General features: G+C 47.6%; 1 protein-coding gene across 9 annotated transcripts in view; it reads left to right on the top strand.

Moving 5' to 3' along the window:
* Positions 1–15,222, top strand: part of PLEKHA7 (pleckstrin homology domain containing A7) — a 232,353-nt gene that overhangs the window by 190,051 nt on the left and 27,080 nt on the right. For 6 of the 9 annotated variants that reach the window (XM_021926852.2, XM_021926849.2, XM_021926848.2 and 3 more), the window contains 4 exons: positions 4,130–4,652; positions 5,194–5,280; positions 8,290–8,343; positions 12,564–12,644. In XM_021926852.2, coding sequence (XP_021782544.1) covers positions 4,130–4,652; positions 5,194–5,280; positions 8,290–8,343; positions 12,564–12,644 — 745 coding nt within the window. The remainder of the gene's footprint in view (positions 1–4,129; positions 4,653–5,193; positions 5,281–8,289; positions 8,344–12,563; positions 12,645–15,222) is intronic. The other 3 variants (XM_017948580.3, XM_021926850.2, XM_021926854.2) reach the window with 1 other exon arrangement.

Here is a 15,222-nt window from a genome sequence, read left to right as displayed (position 1 = left end):
TCATTCTCTTGTATTTTAAAAGGCCTGCCTCTTATAGTCCCAGGTATTTTTTTTCTTAAAGATATATTTGTAGTCTCTTACAGTAAGTCATAAATAGATCTGGCTGCTGAATAAAGGAACCTCCTCCATTTTCCATTTGAAAATATATGAGATAGATATCTCTGTTTTGCATATCATCAAGACTGCTAATCTCATTAGACTGAGCACATTAAGACATTGGGAGGAGGGTTATTTGAACTGCAATATGATCCCGTATTTTTGGCTTTAAACCAACAGGGAATTATTTCTAATGGGAGATACATATTTCACATCATTAAACTTTTTTAGAATATGGTTTGTGGGAGACAGACTGACATACTCCTAGAATCTTACTGTATTTTAAGAGCTTGTTTTGAAATTTTAGGCTTTCATTTTCCCACCCTGACCTCCCAGTGTTTAACGTAATGCATACTTGTAAAATAGAAAGGTTGGGGTGGGGAATAGAGTTAGGATCAGGAGATTCAAACACTACAGTATAGAACAGAGTAGAAAGTGGGAGTCCTGTGTGATTGGAAGTTAGGTTGAAGAACATCTGCTGAGTAAAGTATAATAATTGGTCGTAAAAAATGATACTGCATTTCCACATGACCATTTCTGTAGTGGCTGTATCAGAATATCTTGTTTAGTGCCTGTTCAGTGACAGGGAGGCCCTGTGGCTACAGAGCATGGTGTGAGGAGACCTTGAGCCCAGTTTTTGGGTAAGACCGGAGGTTGGGGGGCCAGCAAATGGATCTGCTGTTAGGGGCAAAGCTACTCTGGAAGCTCCCACTTGCTCCCATGGGGTCTATACCTCAACCACAGTACCACCTCCTCCTGTGTTCCTCCTCCATAGTCAGTTACCTTGTTTTGGCCCCTGGAGCCAGGGCTCACCATTGTACCGGTACCTTGGGGTCGCTCTGAAATGGCAGACTATGTGTAAATGGAGGGTACAGCTTAGAGGATGAGCTCGGGGATTTGGGGTGCTGCTAGCGGGGCAGTGGAGAGGTGAGGGTGGACTCTGACCTTCCAGGCACTGTAGGCAAGCAAGGGAGTGAGCTGCAGAGCCAGCCGGGAAGGGCGTTTGGGTGGGAGCACAGCTCTGAAATGCTTTGCATAGTTTGCATTTTGCTTCTGACAGAATGAACAATGGTTAGTCAAGTCCTGAACTCCCCAGAGGAAGCCTCCAGCCTGGTTTCCGCCACCGCTACCACCTCTGTTTTGAGGATTCAGGCACTGCCCCGTCTCAGAGGCACATTCGGGTCTAACTTTGGGAAATCAATAGCAAACCCTGCCACCTAGTGACAGGCTGACTCACTTGGCAGGCGCGACAAGTAGGTTGACGAGATCTTAAAGTTATCTCCTGCAATGGCAAAGATAGCTTTATTTGAATGACAACTATGTCAAATCCTCACAGCAATTTTCAAAGTGGTTCTTACTATCCCCATTTTGTAATAAGGAAAGTGAGACTTAGAGGGCTTGGATGATACTTGCCTGAAGTCATATAGCTAAAGTGATTAAATGAGTTGAGTTTTAAAACAATTAGAACAGTTTCTCAAACTTTACAGAGCACTAGAATCTCCTGGAGGGCTTGTTAAGACACTGATGCCTGGGCGCCATCCCCTGATTAGGTAGGTCTGAGGTGGGGCTGATAACAAGCATTTAAAAAATATATCTTATTTTTAATTGACAAATAATAATTATATGTATGGGATAGATGTGGTGTTTTAATATATGTATACATTGTGAAATGATTACATCAAACCAATTGACATATTCATCACCTTATCTGCTTATTCTTTTTGGTGATAAGAACATTTAAAATCTACTTTTAGTAATTTTGAAATATACATTATTATTAACCATTGTCACTATGCCTGTGCTGTAGGTCACCAGAACTTATTCCTCCTAACTGAAACTTTGCACCCTTCGACCAACAGCTCCTCTTCCATCTCTCTTATCCCTCCCAAACCTCTGGTAACCACCTCTCTACTCTGTTCTTCTATGAGTTTGACCTTTTTAGATCCCACATATAAGTGAGGTCATACACAGTATTTGTCTTTCCATGCCTGGCTTATTTCATTAACCTGCATTTTTAACAAGTCCCCAGGTGGTGCTGATGCTGGTGGCACACAGGCCACACTTTGAGTAGTGTTGGCTTGGAACAATGTCTGGCACAATGTCAGCACCAAATAAATGTTAGATAAAATTGATAGGTGAAGGCGGAGTCAGAATTGACCTCAAGCCTGTCTGACTATAAAACTTGTTTTCTTTTTACATCATGCTGCCTCTCAGGCTTAGTAAAATTCCATACTTCGTCCCTTGCTTAATTTTTTTTCCTTCTCAGAAAATAAAGTGGAGGCTGGGCACGGTAGCTCATGCCTGTAATCCCAACACTTTGGTAGGCTGAGGCAGGCAGATCTCTTGAGGTCAGGAGTTCAAGACCAGCCTGGCCAACATGGTGAAACCCTGCTTCCACTAAAAATACAAAAATTAGCCAGGCATGGTGGTGCACACCTGTAGTCCCAGCTACTCAGGAGGCTGAGGCAGGAGAATCCCTTAAATCCGGGAGGTGGAGATTGCAGTGAGCAGAGATTGCACCACTGCACTCCAGCCTGGGCTTGAGCAAGAATCTGTCTCAAAAAAAGAAAGAAAATAAGATGCCTAGTTGGTGGTAATTTTTGAAATCATATCCAGCTTTGTGTGCTGGAGTGTTTATTGAAGGGCTAATTATGCATAGGACTTTCTTAGACTGTGGACAACACCATGGTCTGAAACACAGTTCCTGTCTTTCAAGAATTTTCACCTTGGCCTGGGAAAACATGTCTTGCAAGTATGAAAAGATCACATCAATATAGGACCTTGGAAAAGTTACAGGCAGTGTGATAACTAGGTCAAACAGAGCTGAATCACTGAGGGCTGTGGCACTGCAGAAGGTCCACGTGGGGAAGGCATGGGCCAGCATCCTGGAGAATGAGTAAGACTTGGGTAAATAGAGCAAGGGGAGACCATCCAGGTAGGGGGAGGGAAGAACAGTGTTATAAGAGTAAGGAGGGACAGGAAGGGTACACACGTTAGTGAAGGACCTTCTGTGTATCAGACATGGAGATTGCATTTCCTAACCTGTCTCATTGATTCCTCAGAAGAGCCTTATGAGGCAGGTAATACTGTCCTCATGTTACAAGTAAGGAAATGGAAGTTCAGAGTCAGGTAAGCTGCCTAGGGTCACAAAGCCAGCAAGTGTAAAGCTCGGCTTCAAACCCAGGTTAGACTCCTACCTTTCCTTTTTCCACTGCAAGATATTGCTCAGGTGTGGAGGAGGCTGGGCCAGGACTAGGGTGGGGCTGACTGTCAGGCACCAGCACGTGCAGGGGTGACCCTGAGATGGAGTACTTCCTTCAGTTTTGGGCCCTAGGCATTTGGCGTGGCCCTGATAGGAAGAGCAGTGAGAAAACAGCAGGCCTGCAAGGTGGGTTGAGGTCAGCTGCTAGCGAGCTGTGAGTACCAGGCTGAGGAGTTTAGACTTTATTTCACAAGTAACAAGGAGCCATGGAAATTTTTGAAATAGGGAACTGATTTGATCAGAGCACTTGACTGTGGACAAAGTAGAAACCAGTTAGGAGCATCTCAAAGTTATCTGGAGGGAGATAATTAATCAGTATCTGGTCTAGAATAGTCCAGGAAAAAGAAAACTGATGCCAGCTACTTCCTTTATGAACCTCCAGAACTTGGTGCTAAGGATACCAAGCAGAGAGAAAATCTTGGTAACCTGGAGAATTGTGAATTTCTATAAATATGCACAGCCGTGGAAAGAGCTGACTGCTGGCAGTGGAGAGAGAAGGAAAAGCCAGGTTTAATCACATTGCACTCCAATTGATGGGCATGGGGTAGCCAAGTTGTCCTGGCAGAGGAAGTTGACAGAGAAAAATGGTTTTGGAGTTGTCTGCAAAAAGGGGAAGTGACTGAAGTCCTGGATGTCAGCCTTGATCATTCTTTTGGGATTCTCACAGACTCTCCCACGTGCCCAGCTTTGTGGGTTTACTTAGGTATATTCCCCAAATCCTGGCAGAACCCTCACTTGGTGGCCTGACGTGTTCTTACCCTTTCTTCTCAGTCTTCCCTTGGACCAGACGCTTCCTCGCCAGGGTCCTGGCCAATCCCTGTCCTTCCCGGAAAACTACCAGACTCTTCCCAGGAGCACCCGACACCCCTCGGGGGGCTCCTCGCCACCTCCCCGAAACCTGCCAAGTGACTACAAGTACGCGCAGGACCGAGCCAGCCACCTGAAGATGTCGAGTGAAGAGCGCCGGGCGCACCGGGATGGCACCGTGTGGCAGCTCTACGAGTGGCAGCAGCGCCAGCAGTTCCGGCACGGCAGCCCCACGGCACCTATCTGCCTCGGCTCCCCAGAGTTCACCGACCAGGGCCGGAGCAGGAGCATGCTAGAGGTGCCCCGCTCCATCTCTGTGCCTCCATCTCCCTCGGACATCCCTCCCCCGGGACCCCCAAGGGTCTTCCCACCCCGGCGGCCACACACGCCAGCAGAGCGAGTCACAGTGAAGCCACCGGACCAGAGGAGGAGTGTGGACATCTCACTGGGGGATTCTCCAAGGAAGGCACGGGGCCACGCTGTCAAGGTGAGGCTCGGGAAGCTCTGCCAGGCTGCTGGGTCAGCGTGAGGGTGCCAGGAGCCTTGCCTGGTTTGAACACAAATTTGAGTAATTTGGGATAATAATGATAGCTAATACTTAGGCAGTACATTTTAATAATAGATGCCAGGCACAGTTCCCAAAGGCTTCGCTTTAAATTCTCACCACAACCCTGTGAGGTAGGTGCTATGTTTATGCCCATTTCAAAGATGAGAACTCTGAGGCACGGAGAGACAAAGTAACTTGCAGGGGGTCACACAACTACAAGTCAGCTTCCTTGTAGCTTGAAAGGCAGGAAAAGACATGTGTCCAGTCAGTTAAACTATTTATAACAACCCAGCTTAAGTTTTCACTTTCCAAGGGCTTTCACCGTTTAGTGTTCTAACCGTAAGAGTAAGATACGTGTGCTCATTTCATAAATGAGGAGTCTGGGGCTCAGAGGGGACCCACGTGGCATGGGGCGGGCTGCCCTGGGAGTGGGTGGCAGAGGTTTGGGCTCCAGTGTGACTTCTTGTCTTCCCACTTGCAGAACTCGTCTCACGTGGACCGACGCTCCATGCCCTCCATGGGTTACATGACCCACACCGTCAGTGCTCCCAGTTTACATGGAAAATCGGTAAGGTGAATGACAAGACACAGCCTGCAATGCCCTATCTCATCAACGTTTTCCTTCCTCTGAGTCAGTACAATGCAGTCCAGAGGGCAGCTATCAACTCCCATTTTAGAGATGAGGAAACTGAGACTCAGAGAAGTCAAATGACTTGCTTAGGGTCACCTGGCTGTCACTGGGTCCCCAATGACGGGGAAGAGCTTGTGGGGGAATGTAGGGGAATGTTAGGCTTATCTCCTCTTTCAAGCTGAATTCTGCCATAAATGTTTTCCAGCTACTCACCTTTTTCCGCAGGTAGTGCCTCTCCTCTCTTCCCTGATCTTTGATTAATTAATTAGTTAACTCTATCTTCAAAGCTTGAGTCTGAGACCAGGCATGGTGGTTCATACCTGCAATCCTAGCACTTTGGGAGACCGAGGTGGGTGGATCACTTGAGGCCAGGAGTTCAAGACCAGCCTAGCAAACATGGCGAAACCCCGTCTCTACTAAAAATACAAAAATTAGCTGGGTGTGTTGGTATACTCCTGTGATCCCAGGTATTCGGAAGGCTGAGATACGAGAACTCAGGAGGTGGAGTTTGCAGTGAGCCAAAATCATGCTCACGCTGCTGCACTCCAGCCTGAGTGACAGAGCAAGACTGTCTCAAAGCAGAAGAAGAAAAAAAAGCTTGGGTCTGGGTGAGGTTGCACTGTTGGTTGTTGCTTTCCTGAAAAAACAACTTCCTGAAGCCCTTTTACTGCCAGTGCTTTTATTTGTCCTAATGACAGAATTAACGCAGTAATTGCTTAATGGTGTCACATCAGTGCTGTCCTGGCACTGACACCAGGGTGAAGAGCGTAATTCTAGCAGCATGCTCCTGTGGTGCTAACTTCCTTGTGCTGTGTCTACACACCTGCAGCTGGAGGAGCTCTCGTTGCTTCTCACCCGGTTAAGGCGGCACCAGGCCAAGTTAGCCAGTGTGCGAAATTTCGCCATCGGCCAGTTACTGCAGCACCAGCTGACCTTTCCCACCTGCCAGGTCAGCACTGGTGGGCTTCTCTCAGGGCCGGGGGCAGGGAGTGACATGCTGGCTCGTGTTCGCTCGTGCCCATGCTCTGGTCTGTCTCTGCTGTCTGCCTCTCCCTTGTTCGCTGCCTGTTTGCTTCTGGATGCTATTGCCAGATACTCTGTGGTGGTGGAGGCCGAGCCTACCCTGCTGGCACTGGGGAGGGCGGCTGCATGTGGTGTAGGGGTCCTAAACTGTCGCTTCTCTGGCTGTAAGTAGTGACTGCCAGGCTGATGTGTGGTCACGTTCAAAGGGCTATGCTGGCTGACAGCTTTGTTGCCCCGTGGCCACTCCTTGGGATGTGGAAAGGCACGTATGCGTCAGCCTGGAGGGAGATGCAGGGTGCCCTCTCTTATCTGGACGGTGCCCTGCTGCCTCACAGAGCATCTTCTCATCTCATATCCTGCTAAGCCTCACAGTAAGCTGGAAGAGGTTAGGTAGGAGAGGAGTCAGGACCACACACAAGGCAAGTGGAACCAGAAGGGGAAGTGACTTGCTCAGGATCCCTCAGCTAGAAGCATGCAGGCTGCAGCCAAAATCCAAGACCTGCATGACACAATGTTCTAAACTGTTGCAAAAACGTTGGGCTTTGCAAGCAAACTTCTCAAGAACTGGCTAGGGGGCTGCCCTCCCGGGTATCTTGAGCAGAAAGATTAAAGAAAAGGATTCCTCCCTGGGGTTGTCCTCAGGCAGGAATAGGTTCAGCCAATGAGGCTGGTCCTCCAGGCTGTACAGAGGTAGGCAGGGGACAGATGAGGAGGGTGACAGGACTGTTACCTTCCTTCCTTGTTCTGTTTTAGTGAGTTATGAGAGATTTAGGAAATGTATTCAGAAAAATGAATGTCAGTGCAAAAACTATCATTGGTTGTGAATCTAAGTGATCTTGAATAACCTTCTGCTCTGTCTCACTCCTGTAGCAAGTGTGTAGGGACTGAGCTGTTTGGGAAGAATGGATGGGTAAGGGATTAGTTTAGGGACACAAGACCTTGCAAGCCACTAGTGTTCCTGACAGTTGTCCCCCAGGCATTCCCATGCTTAAGAGCACTGCCTTAACTCTTCGTGTGGTTTTTCTGTGTGACTGTCTTACCTCAGAGCTGTAAGCAAAGGCCACCTGCCCCAGCTCTGGCTTGCTTGGCTGGGACCCTCTTAGTCTGCTGAGAAGATGGTGCCTGGATTATTTTTCTTGAGCTTTCACAGCTCCTCTGCCTCACGGTTAGCTTCTGTCATCTGCTACACGGGAAAGCATAAGTTTTAGGAAATCAAAGAGTCTTTTTCTTATTTTCACTGTTTCTGGTAATTATACTGAAGAACTTGATAGATTGTCAGAGATGCCACAAACAGATGGGTCTGACCTTGCACCTGTCTCAAGTAGCTCCTGATGTGGCTACACTGGCTCCATGCTGAGCAAAAATAACCAAACTTGCAGGAAATTTCCATCAGTTGCTCGTGGTTATTCTGGAAACCAAGGTCATATTGGGACCTCCTGGGTCACCCAGGCCATCTCCCTGCCTCTTCTTGGCATCTGCCCACACCAATGAGCTTCATCTTCATGCATGTGAAGTGATCCAGACCAAAGGTTTGACAGATGGATTTGGAGCAATGATGACTGATGTGCTGTAGATCAGGTGTGGCATGTGCTTCTCCGGGTGGACCTCCCAGGTCTATCTTGGGAGCACAACACTGCCTCAGCTGCCCTAGCCCTGGGGTAGGATCCTCCCTGCCAAACTTCCCCGAGCCAGTGGGGGACAAGCTGACTTTCCCCACAGTGACCTGCAAGGTCCGCCTTGCTGAAAGAGGGCTCTCAGCTGCACCAAGACGTTTGTGCTTCCTCTGTGGCCCCTGATGTGTTGGTCTGCTGTGGTTCCTTGTTCCGAAAACTGCACCATACAAATAATGCACATGGGAAACCTCCAGGTATGGAAACTCTTGGTGTTCGTAACTGTGTTTTTCCCTCTCTGCTTCATTTGAAGGCTGATGACACCTACCTCCAGCTGAAGAAAGACCTGGAGTACCTGGATCTAAAGGTGAGTGATATCAGGGTTCCTGCCTTCCTCGCATACTCACCTTTCCAAGAGTGCCACCTCACTGGAGCCAAGCCCAAAGCCAAAGGCCAGACAGGTCTTATCCAATCTGAATTCTAAATCAAGATGTCTCCCATCTTGAATCAGAAGAATTTTATTTCTTACAGACTCATACTCTGCCTTTTTTCAGTTTCTTGTGAATTTTGGTGTGAGGTCCCTGGCTTACAGAATGAAGGCGTGAGACCTTGATCTCTTCCTTCTTTTGGTCAGAACCAAAAGGTCCCTCCAAAAGCAACCAGTTGCTTCTTCAGAGTCTCCAGTGGAGGCAGGGGTGTATGTTTGGTTCACTAATGTGGGTTTTCAGCCACAAGTGGTATGGTGGGTTCTTTGGTTCTGTTGCTAGGGGAGCAGGCTCCACATGGAATCGCATGGCTTTGAGGCTCACCAGTAGTCTCCCATCTCAGTTTAGGAGAAGAAGGCTGGGCCCCTCCCTGTAGGTGATAAGGCTTCAGGCTCTAAATTAGCTTTCTCAGCACAGAGAGAGCTGAGAAAACTCCTGTAGAGAAGGCAAAAGGCATTCTGCCTGGAAGAGAGCCCTATTGTTCCCTTCCCACAGTTCTCTGAAAGCTCCCACTGTGAAAGCACTTCTTACGCCTAAGCCGTGAAATAGACTGGAGGAATGTGACCTTTAGTTAGCTGTGGGTCTGAAAAGGTGGGTGAGGGGCCATGGGACACTCAGGCGACTGCCACAAGGGGCGGCATGCCTCCCTACAGTCTCCAGTGTACCTGGCTTGGGATATTTTAAATTCAGGGATCTTCATCCAGCCTCATAGAAGCAGGCGTATGAACGTCAGGTCTGAAGGAAGAAGACGGAAAGGGGGTCTCCCCATAATGAAAGGAGATCAGGGCCTTTGATCAGAAATCAGCCAGTGCAATTCTGTGTCTGTTGAACACTTGCTGTGTATGCAGATGACATGGGGAGATGCAGAAGAAAAATTGAGTCTGTCTGGTCTTGAGATACTTCCAGATAGTCTTGGGTTGGTGAAAGAAATTATCCCCAAATAACAGACTCCTCTACAATGACTAGGCAAAGATCTGTTTGGCCTGGTTCTCAGAGCTGAGATGGTGAGAATCTCTGTGGGTTACAACACTGGAGAGGCTTCTGGGAGGAGGTGGCATGTGTTTGAAGCCTTGAAGAGCCAGGGGGGCTGGGGTTGGTTGAGATTTAAAGGGAAGGAACAGTGAGAGCCAAAGAGAGCCAGGGCACAGTGGTTGTGGCCAGGGCAGCAGAGGGAGGTGGCGCTAGGTCATGCAGGCTTTTGACTCTATCCTAGGCTTTAGGAAAGAAGGTGGGTGCCATGAGCAAAAAGACCTGGCTTTAGCATGTGAGGAGAACAAGGAGCTTTCTCTCAAGGCCAGGAGGTTTTCTAACTCATATGACAGTCAGGTCACACAGAGCTTTAGGGACTGCTCTAAGTATGGTAGTAATTCCTCAGGATTCACAGTGCTCAAGCATAGCTGTGTGGACCAAATGTGGCAGCCTAGCCCGTCCTCCTGCAGCCTGTGGGGATGGGCAGGGTTGTTCCCACCATGCCTATGGAGAGAGATCCACCAGCCCCCGGCCTCCACCTTCCCTGCGCAGCACCACATCCCCGTTCCTCAGCCTCCCTGACAGTCAGTCAGCAGCTGCCTGCCCATTTCTTGTCACCCCTGACCCAGGGCCCAACGGTCTACTCAGACATACCTGTAGAGCATCCATAGTGCACCTGGGCCTATGGGAGAGGCCTAGCATGCCAGCACCACAGGTGAGTATAAAACACAGATATACCAGAGTGTTTAGTGCACGGGGTCAGAGAGAACTAAATGTGCCTGAGCAGGAGCAGTAGGAAATAGCTGCCTTCTGGTTCCTGTTTGTATGTGACAGTGGAAACTCACAGTTGGTCCTGGAGTGATGCTTGGCCTCAGGTTTGTTTTATTTCAGGATCATATAATTTGAGCTATGTGGGATTACAGAGGGAGAAACTGAGCCACAGAATGGCACAGCAGAACTAGGAGTCCCTGTGTGTCGACTCCAACAGAAGCTTAATAACAATAGGGGGTTATAATGTGTGTCAGTCACTGCATTTTACTTCTATTAAGTTATTTTACCTCCAAATTGGCCCTGTAAGGGAAGTGGTGGTTTCATCTTTTAATGAACTGTAACTCTGAAAAGCTAATGAGTTTCCCAAGCCTACACAGCAGTTAGTGGGTATCAGTATTTGGGTGCAGCTCTCACCCTAGAGCCCTTTATCACCTTGCCCCACATCCTCTCTTAAAATGCTGCTCTACCACTGTGTACCCAAAGGCCTTATGTTTTTATGGAGCTGAGCTTGGATTGTTACGCCAAGAAATATATTTGATGGGATAGAGAGAGGCAAGTTGCATCCTTGCTGTATTTTACTACCTAAGAGCTGCACACGATCAGAGCAATATGAATTATTATCCCTTTTCTATAACCAGAAACCTAGGTGTCAGAGAAGTAACTTCTGCAGTTACACTGCTGGGACTTGAACCCAGCAACTGACCTCATACCTGCCTTCTTTCTTCCATGCATCACACGCTTTGCCTACCCTAAAGTCGTGTTCGTTGAATTGTATTCCTGGCATGGAAGTTTTGCTCTTCAGAACCCTATACCCTAGCTGAGTCAGAGGGGTGGGGTGTGGGGTTCACTGTTGTTGACAATTTAAGTTGTCTTTATGCTTCTGTGAAGCCAGGAAGATGAGGGTACCTGCTGCCACTCATGTGAAGCCTTTGTAGATAGAAAAGGTTGCAGTCAGCCCCAAAAAGGCTTTTGTCTTTGGTGAGGGATGTACCATCAGTGGCTCCAGGGCTATTGGACTCTGGACTCTTCATGACTGTTTGAACCTGAGATCAGGACTTCTCTGTTCAGGGTCTGTTTCCAAAATCAGCTTCTGGGACAGTTTTTAAAGTTGTGATTAGGGATGCCATATACTTCAAAATCACCTGGGGGCTTGATAAAAACACAGACCTGGAGGGTTCTCTCGAATTGGACACTCTGCTGCCCAGAATTCTGCATTTTTATCAAGCTCTGGGGTGATTCTTGTGCACACTAGGGTTTGAGGTCTATTGTTCTGGAGAAGAAATTACTAACCCTGGCTATGAATGAGAACTGTTGGGGAGTTTTTAAAATGAATATAAATGTCTGGGTCCTACCCCTGAGGGACTGTGATTTAATTGGTAATATTCAGGTATTACTCTTTAATTAAAACGAAAAAACTCCTTAGGTGTTTCTAATGCACATCCAGTATCGAGAAACACTGTTTTGAAGTAGTGGCTCTCAACATGGGATCCTCAGACCAAAAGTGTCAACAATATCTGGGAATTCATTAAAAATGTAGAATCTTGGGTCCCACCCCAGATCTGCACCACAAGAACCTCCAGGGATGGGGCCCAGAAAATCTGTGTATTTGCCCTCCAGCTGATTCTGATGCACGCTTAAGTTTGAGAACCCCTGTTTTAGGGCAGTGATTCTCAATCCTGGCTGCACATTAGAATCACCCAGGAGAGTGTTTAAGAATCCCAATGCCCAGGCCCCATCCCAGACCAATTATATTGGAATCTCTTGGGGTGGAACTCAGGCATCGGTATTTTTTAAAGCCCCCCCAGTGATTCCTGCTATTCTAGATAATGAGGACAGTGTTCCCAAAACGGAGCTGTAAGCATTTGAGACCATGGGTAAGACATAATCATGTAGATGCATCACAGTTCTGGTGGAACTTAAGGTTGGGTGGGGGTGAGATGAATGCATGGCACGACTCTAAACTAGTATCTTACAGAATGTGATGAGGGAGGACAAAAGAAGAAACAAGTTCCCTTCTATGATGTTCCTCCTTGCCTTCTCCAGCAGAACCAGGAAGGATATGAACACTGAAATCGGCACTCCCACATAAACCAGCCTGTGCAAAGGTCCCTTCAGACAGCATATAACATTTTATAAAAAGGAGAGAGCTGCAGTCTGGGAAGGTCCCGTGGCCCATGCAAGTAGCATCCACGGTCCCATGGAAGTAGCATCACCAAGATTCAGACCTGGTTGTTTGAATTGCACAGCACACAGCATCCTTAAAGTTGTCCCTTTGCCAGTTCCCCAAATTCTGGCTGCTTCAAGTGTCATTTGATGTCTCACCTGTTACGTTTTGTTGTATTTGCCTTTTTGTTTGGAACAGATTAAAAATAATGAACCTTTGATCAACGTGCTTTACAAAGTGCTGAAGAAGTCAGCACGGGGCTGTCGGCCCAGGAGAAGCGTAAGATGATCTGATCCGTGTCTCCAAGCGGGGTCATTCCATTGCTTCTGGCTCGGTGCCGACTTCATCACTTGCTTAACCAGTTGCTCTCCTGACCGCCCCAGGCTTCCCGCAAGTCATTTTGCTTTATTTTCTTTCAACTGAAGCTCTCTTCAGCATTTTGACTGATGCACCAGGCTGAGCCTCTCATCTGTGGTTTTCTGTGACTCCATGTTTTGTGCTGCCAAGGGTGGGGGAGCTTGCCTGGCTTGCCACCAGCTTGTGTTGTGTTTCCATCATCATGTGTCTGCCTCCACGGCGAGGGCTCACCCAGACAGAGTTAAGCATGAGTTTCTTGGGAGGGAACAGCAGTTATTGGTCATCTTCCAAGAGCCAGGGTATCCTCAGATTCCACAGTGGCCCTGAGATTAAGGTGGCACCTTTTGGGGGCAGGGAGTTGGCATTTGGATAACAGCCTGGAGCTGGACTAGAATAAAATGCTACCCCCTGCCCATACCCTCTTTGATTGATGCAGAAGTAGGGACTGCAATGTGACCAGCTCTTACAGCATTCCAGGGGAGGATGCAGATCAGGAAGCAGGTGTTGTGTCCAACCATCCTGAGCCCTGAGAAAGTGGGTTGGGATGTGGTGGAAGGGAGGGAAGATGCCTGGGTGGCTTTGATTCCCGTCTGATGGAGAGACTCTTTCAAATGGATGAGCACCCACAGACTTTTACTTTTTCTGATGACAGAGATGCTGGGGGGACCCAGAGTTGATGTTTTAAGTGTATTTGGACATGGCTGCAACAAACACACTTTTAAAAGGAAAATTAGATGTAATACAGTACACGTGGATATAATATTTCTTAGTAGCCTCGGCTCTCTGGAGCAGAGCTACATTCAGAAGCTTAACGGTCCTCTGAGCTGTAGAAACAGCTCTCATTAAGCCCATGCTCTAAAGCCTGTGACCTTCCGTCCATAGGAGACAGAGCCAGCTCACATTACTTTGACACATTCATGAACTCACTGAGCAAACATTGCCCGAATTTCCTCAATATGCTAGGCCCTGGCTGGGCTTTGAGGATACAGAGGAAAGGCATCCATCTCCACAGTCACCCCTAATTAGGTTACTCTCTGGTGAGAAGAAACAAATGAGCAAACAGAACTTTGTACTCTAATGTGCTGGGTGCTGTAGTAGCAGCAGATGCAACGTATGGAAAGAGCACCCTGAAGAGCACCACCCCCAGTTAAAGGAAGAGAAGAGATGTAATACCTCGTGTCAGTTGAGCTTATAGTCCTTTGAATTCCTAACCCACAACATCTAGTAAGCAGCACTTTTTTTTTTTTTTTTGACACTGAGTCTCGCTCTGTCACCCAGGCTGGAGTGCAGTGGCACAACCTCAGCTCACCACAACCTCTGCTTCCCGGGTTCAAGAGATTCTCCTGCCTCAACCTCCCAAGTAGCTAGGACTACAGGCGCGTGGCACTGCACCTGGTTAATTTTTGTATTTTTAGTAGAGATGGGGTTTCACCATGTTGGCCAGACTGGTCTTGAACTCCGGACCTCATGATTCTCCCGCCTTGGACTCCCGCAGTGCTGGGATTACAGGCTTGAGCCACCGTGCCCGGCCAGATAAGCAGCACTTTAAAAAGGGACAAGAGAAATCTACTTCTTGGAAAAAGAGGTAGTACTAATATCCTGAGAGGGAGAAAGAAAAGGTTGAATGTATATTCAGTATTCCACGAAGGCAGCAAAGGGCGTACTTTTAGAAAACTTTCCATCAAAAAGTATAATTTAGAAGATTCAGCTCCTCAAAATGCCGTTTTTATATAAAATATCTCGTTCTTTTCCTGATGGTGCTGGATAAATGAGGCATTGCTCAATTAGATTTTCTGCCTTGTTATTTAAGTATCAAAAAGACATTCTCTGTAAAAAGCTTCAGTGAAATAAGAGGAAGAGTTTTGCTAGGGGGGAAGAATCCTCAGAGTGTATCTCCATTTGAAAATGATTTCTACCTAGGAAATGAGCCCCAAAGGTCAGTCCCTTTGGAGAATAGACAACCTCCTTGTCCTTGGCTTTGATGAAAGGACGATGACATAGAGTGAAGACTTCACTGCTTTCACCTGCTTTTTCTCCTGGGTTCCCCTGAGTTTAAAACCCACATGCTGCCTGAGAAGTTCAGCTGTTTGTGATTCACCAGGATTAATTTCATGCCCACCCCCTGCACCGCCCTCCCATTGCAGGAGACAGCACAGTCTGTTTGTTTGTGGATCGTTGCAGTCTTGTGTTCTGCAACTGTGTATATACAAGTATGTACACATAATCTGACAGTCTGAAGAGCAGAATTTGGCTGGAGTTCTATTTTTTTCAGGAACTCAACAACAGTGACCTACATGTGTTTCCCTTTGACCTACATGCAATTCAATAAGCGTTTGCTGAGTTTGTGCCAGGTCTTCTGTTCAGGGCTGACTTTACCAAGATACATAAAACAATGGTTCCGCCCTCTTCTGTGTGACCAAAGGGATCATGGGAATGGGTGGGGCAGGCGTGTAGCCCAGAATCAGTCCTCATCCCAAGGCAGGGAGAGGTCCTCTCCCTT

This window comes from Papio anubis, chromosome 12 (assembly GCF_008728515.1).
Source record: "Papio anubis isolate 15944 chromosome 12, Panubis1.0, whole genome shotgun sequence".
In the NCBI taxonomy this organism is placed as follows: domain Eukaryota; kingdom Metazoa; phylum Chordata; class Mammalia; order Primates; family Cercopithecidae; genus Papio; species Papio anubis.
The sequence above is the reverse complement of the archived record's forward strand: the minus strand, read 5'-3'. Positions and strand labels throughout refer to the sequence as shown.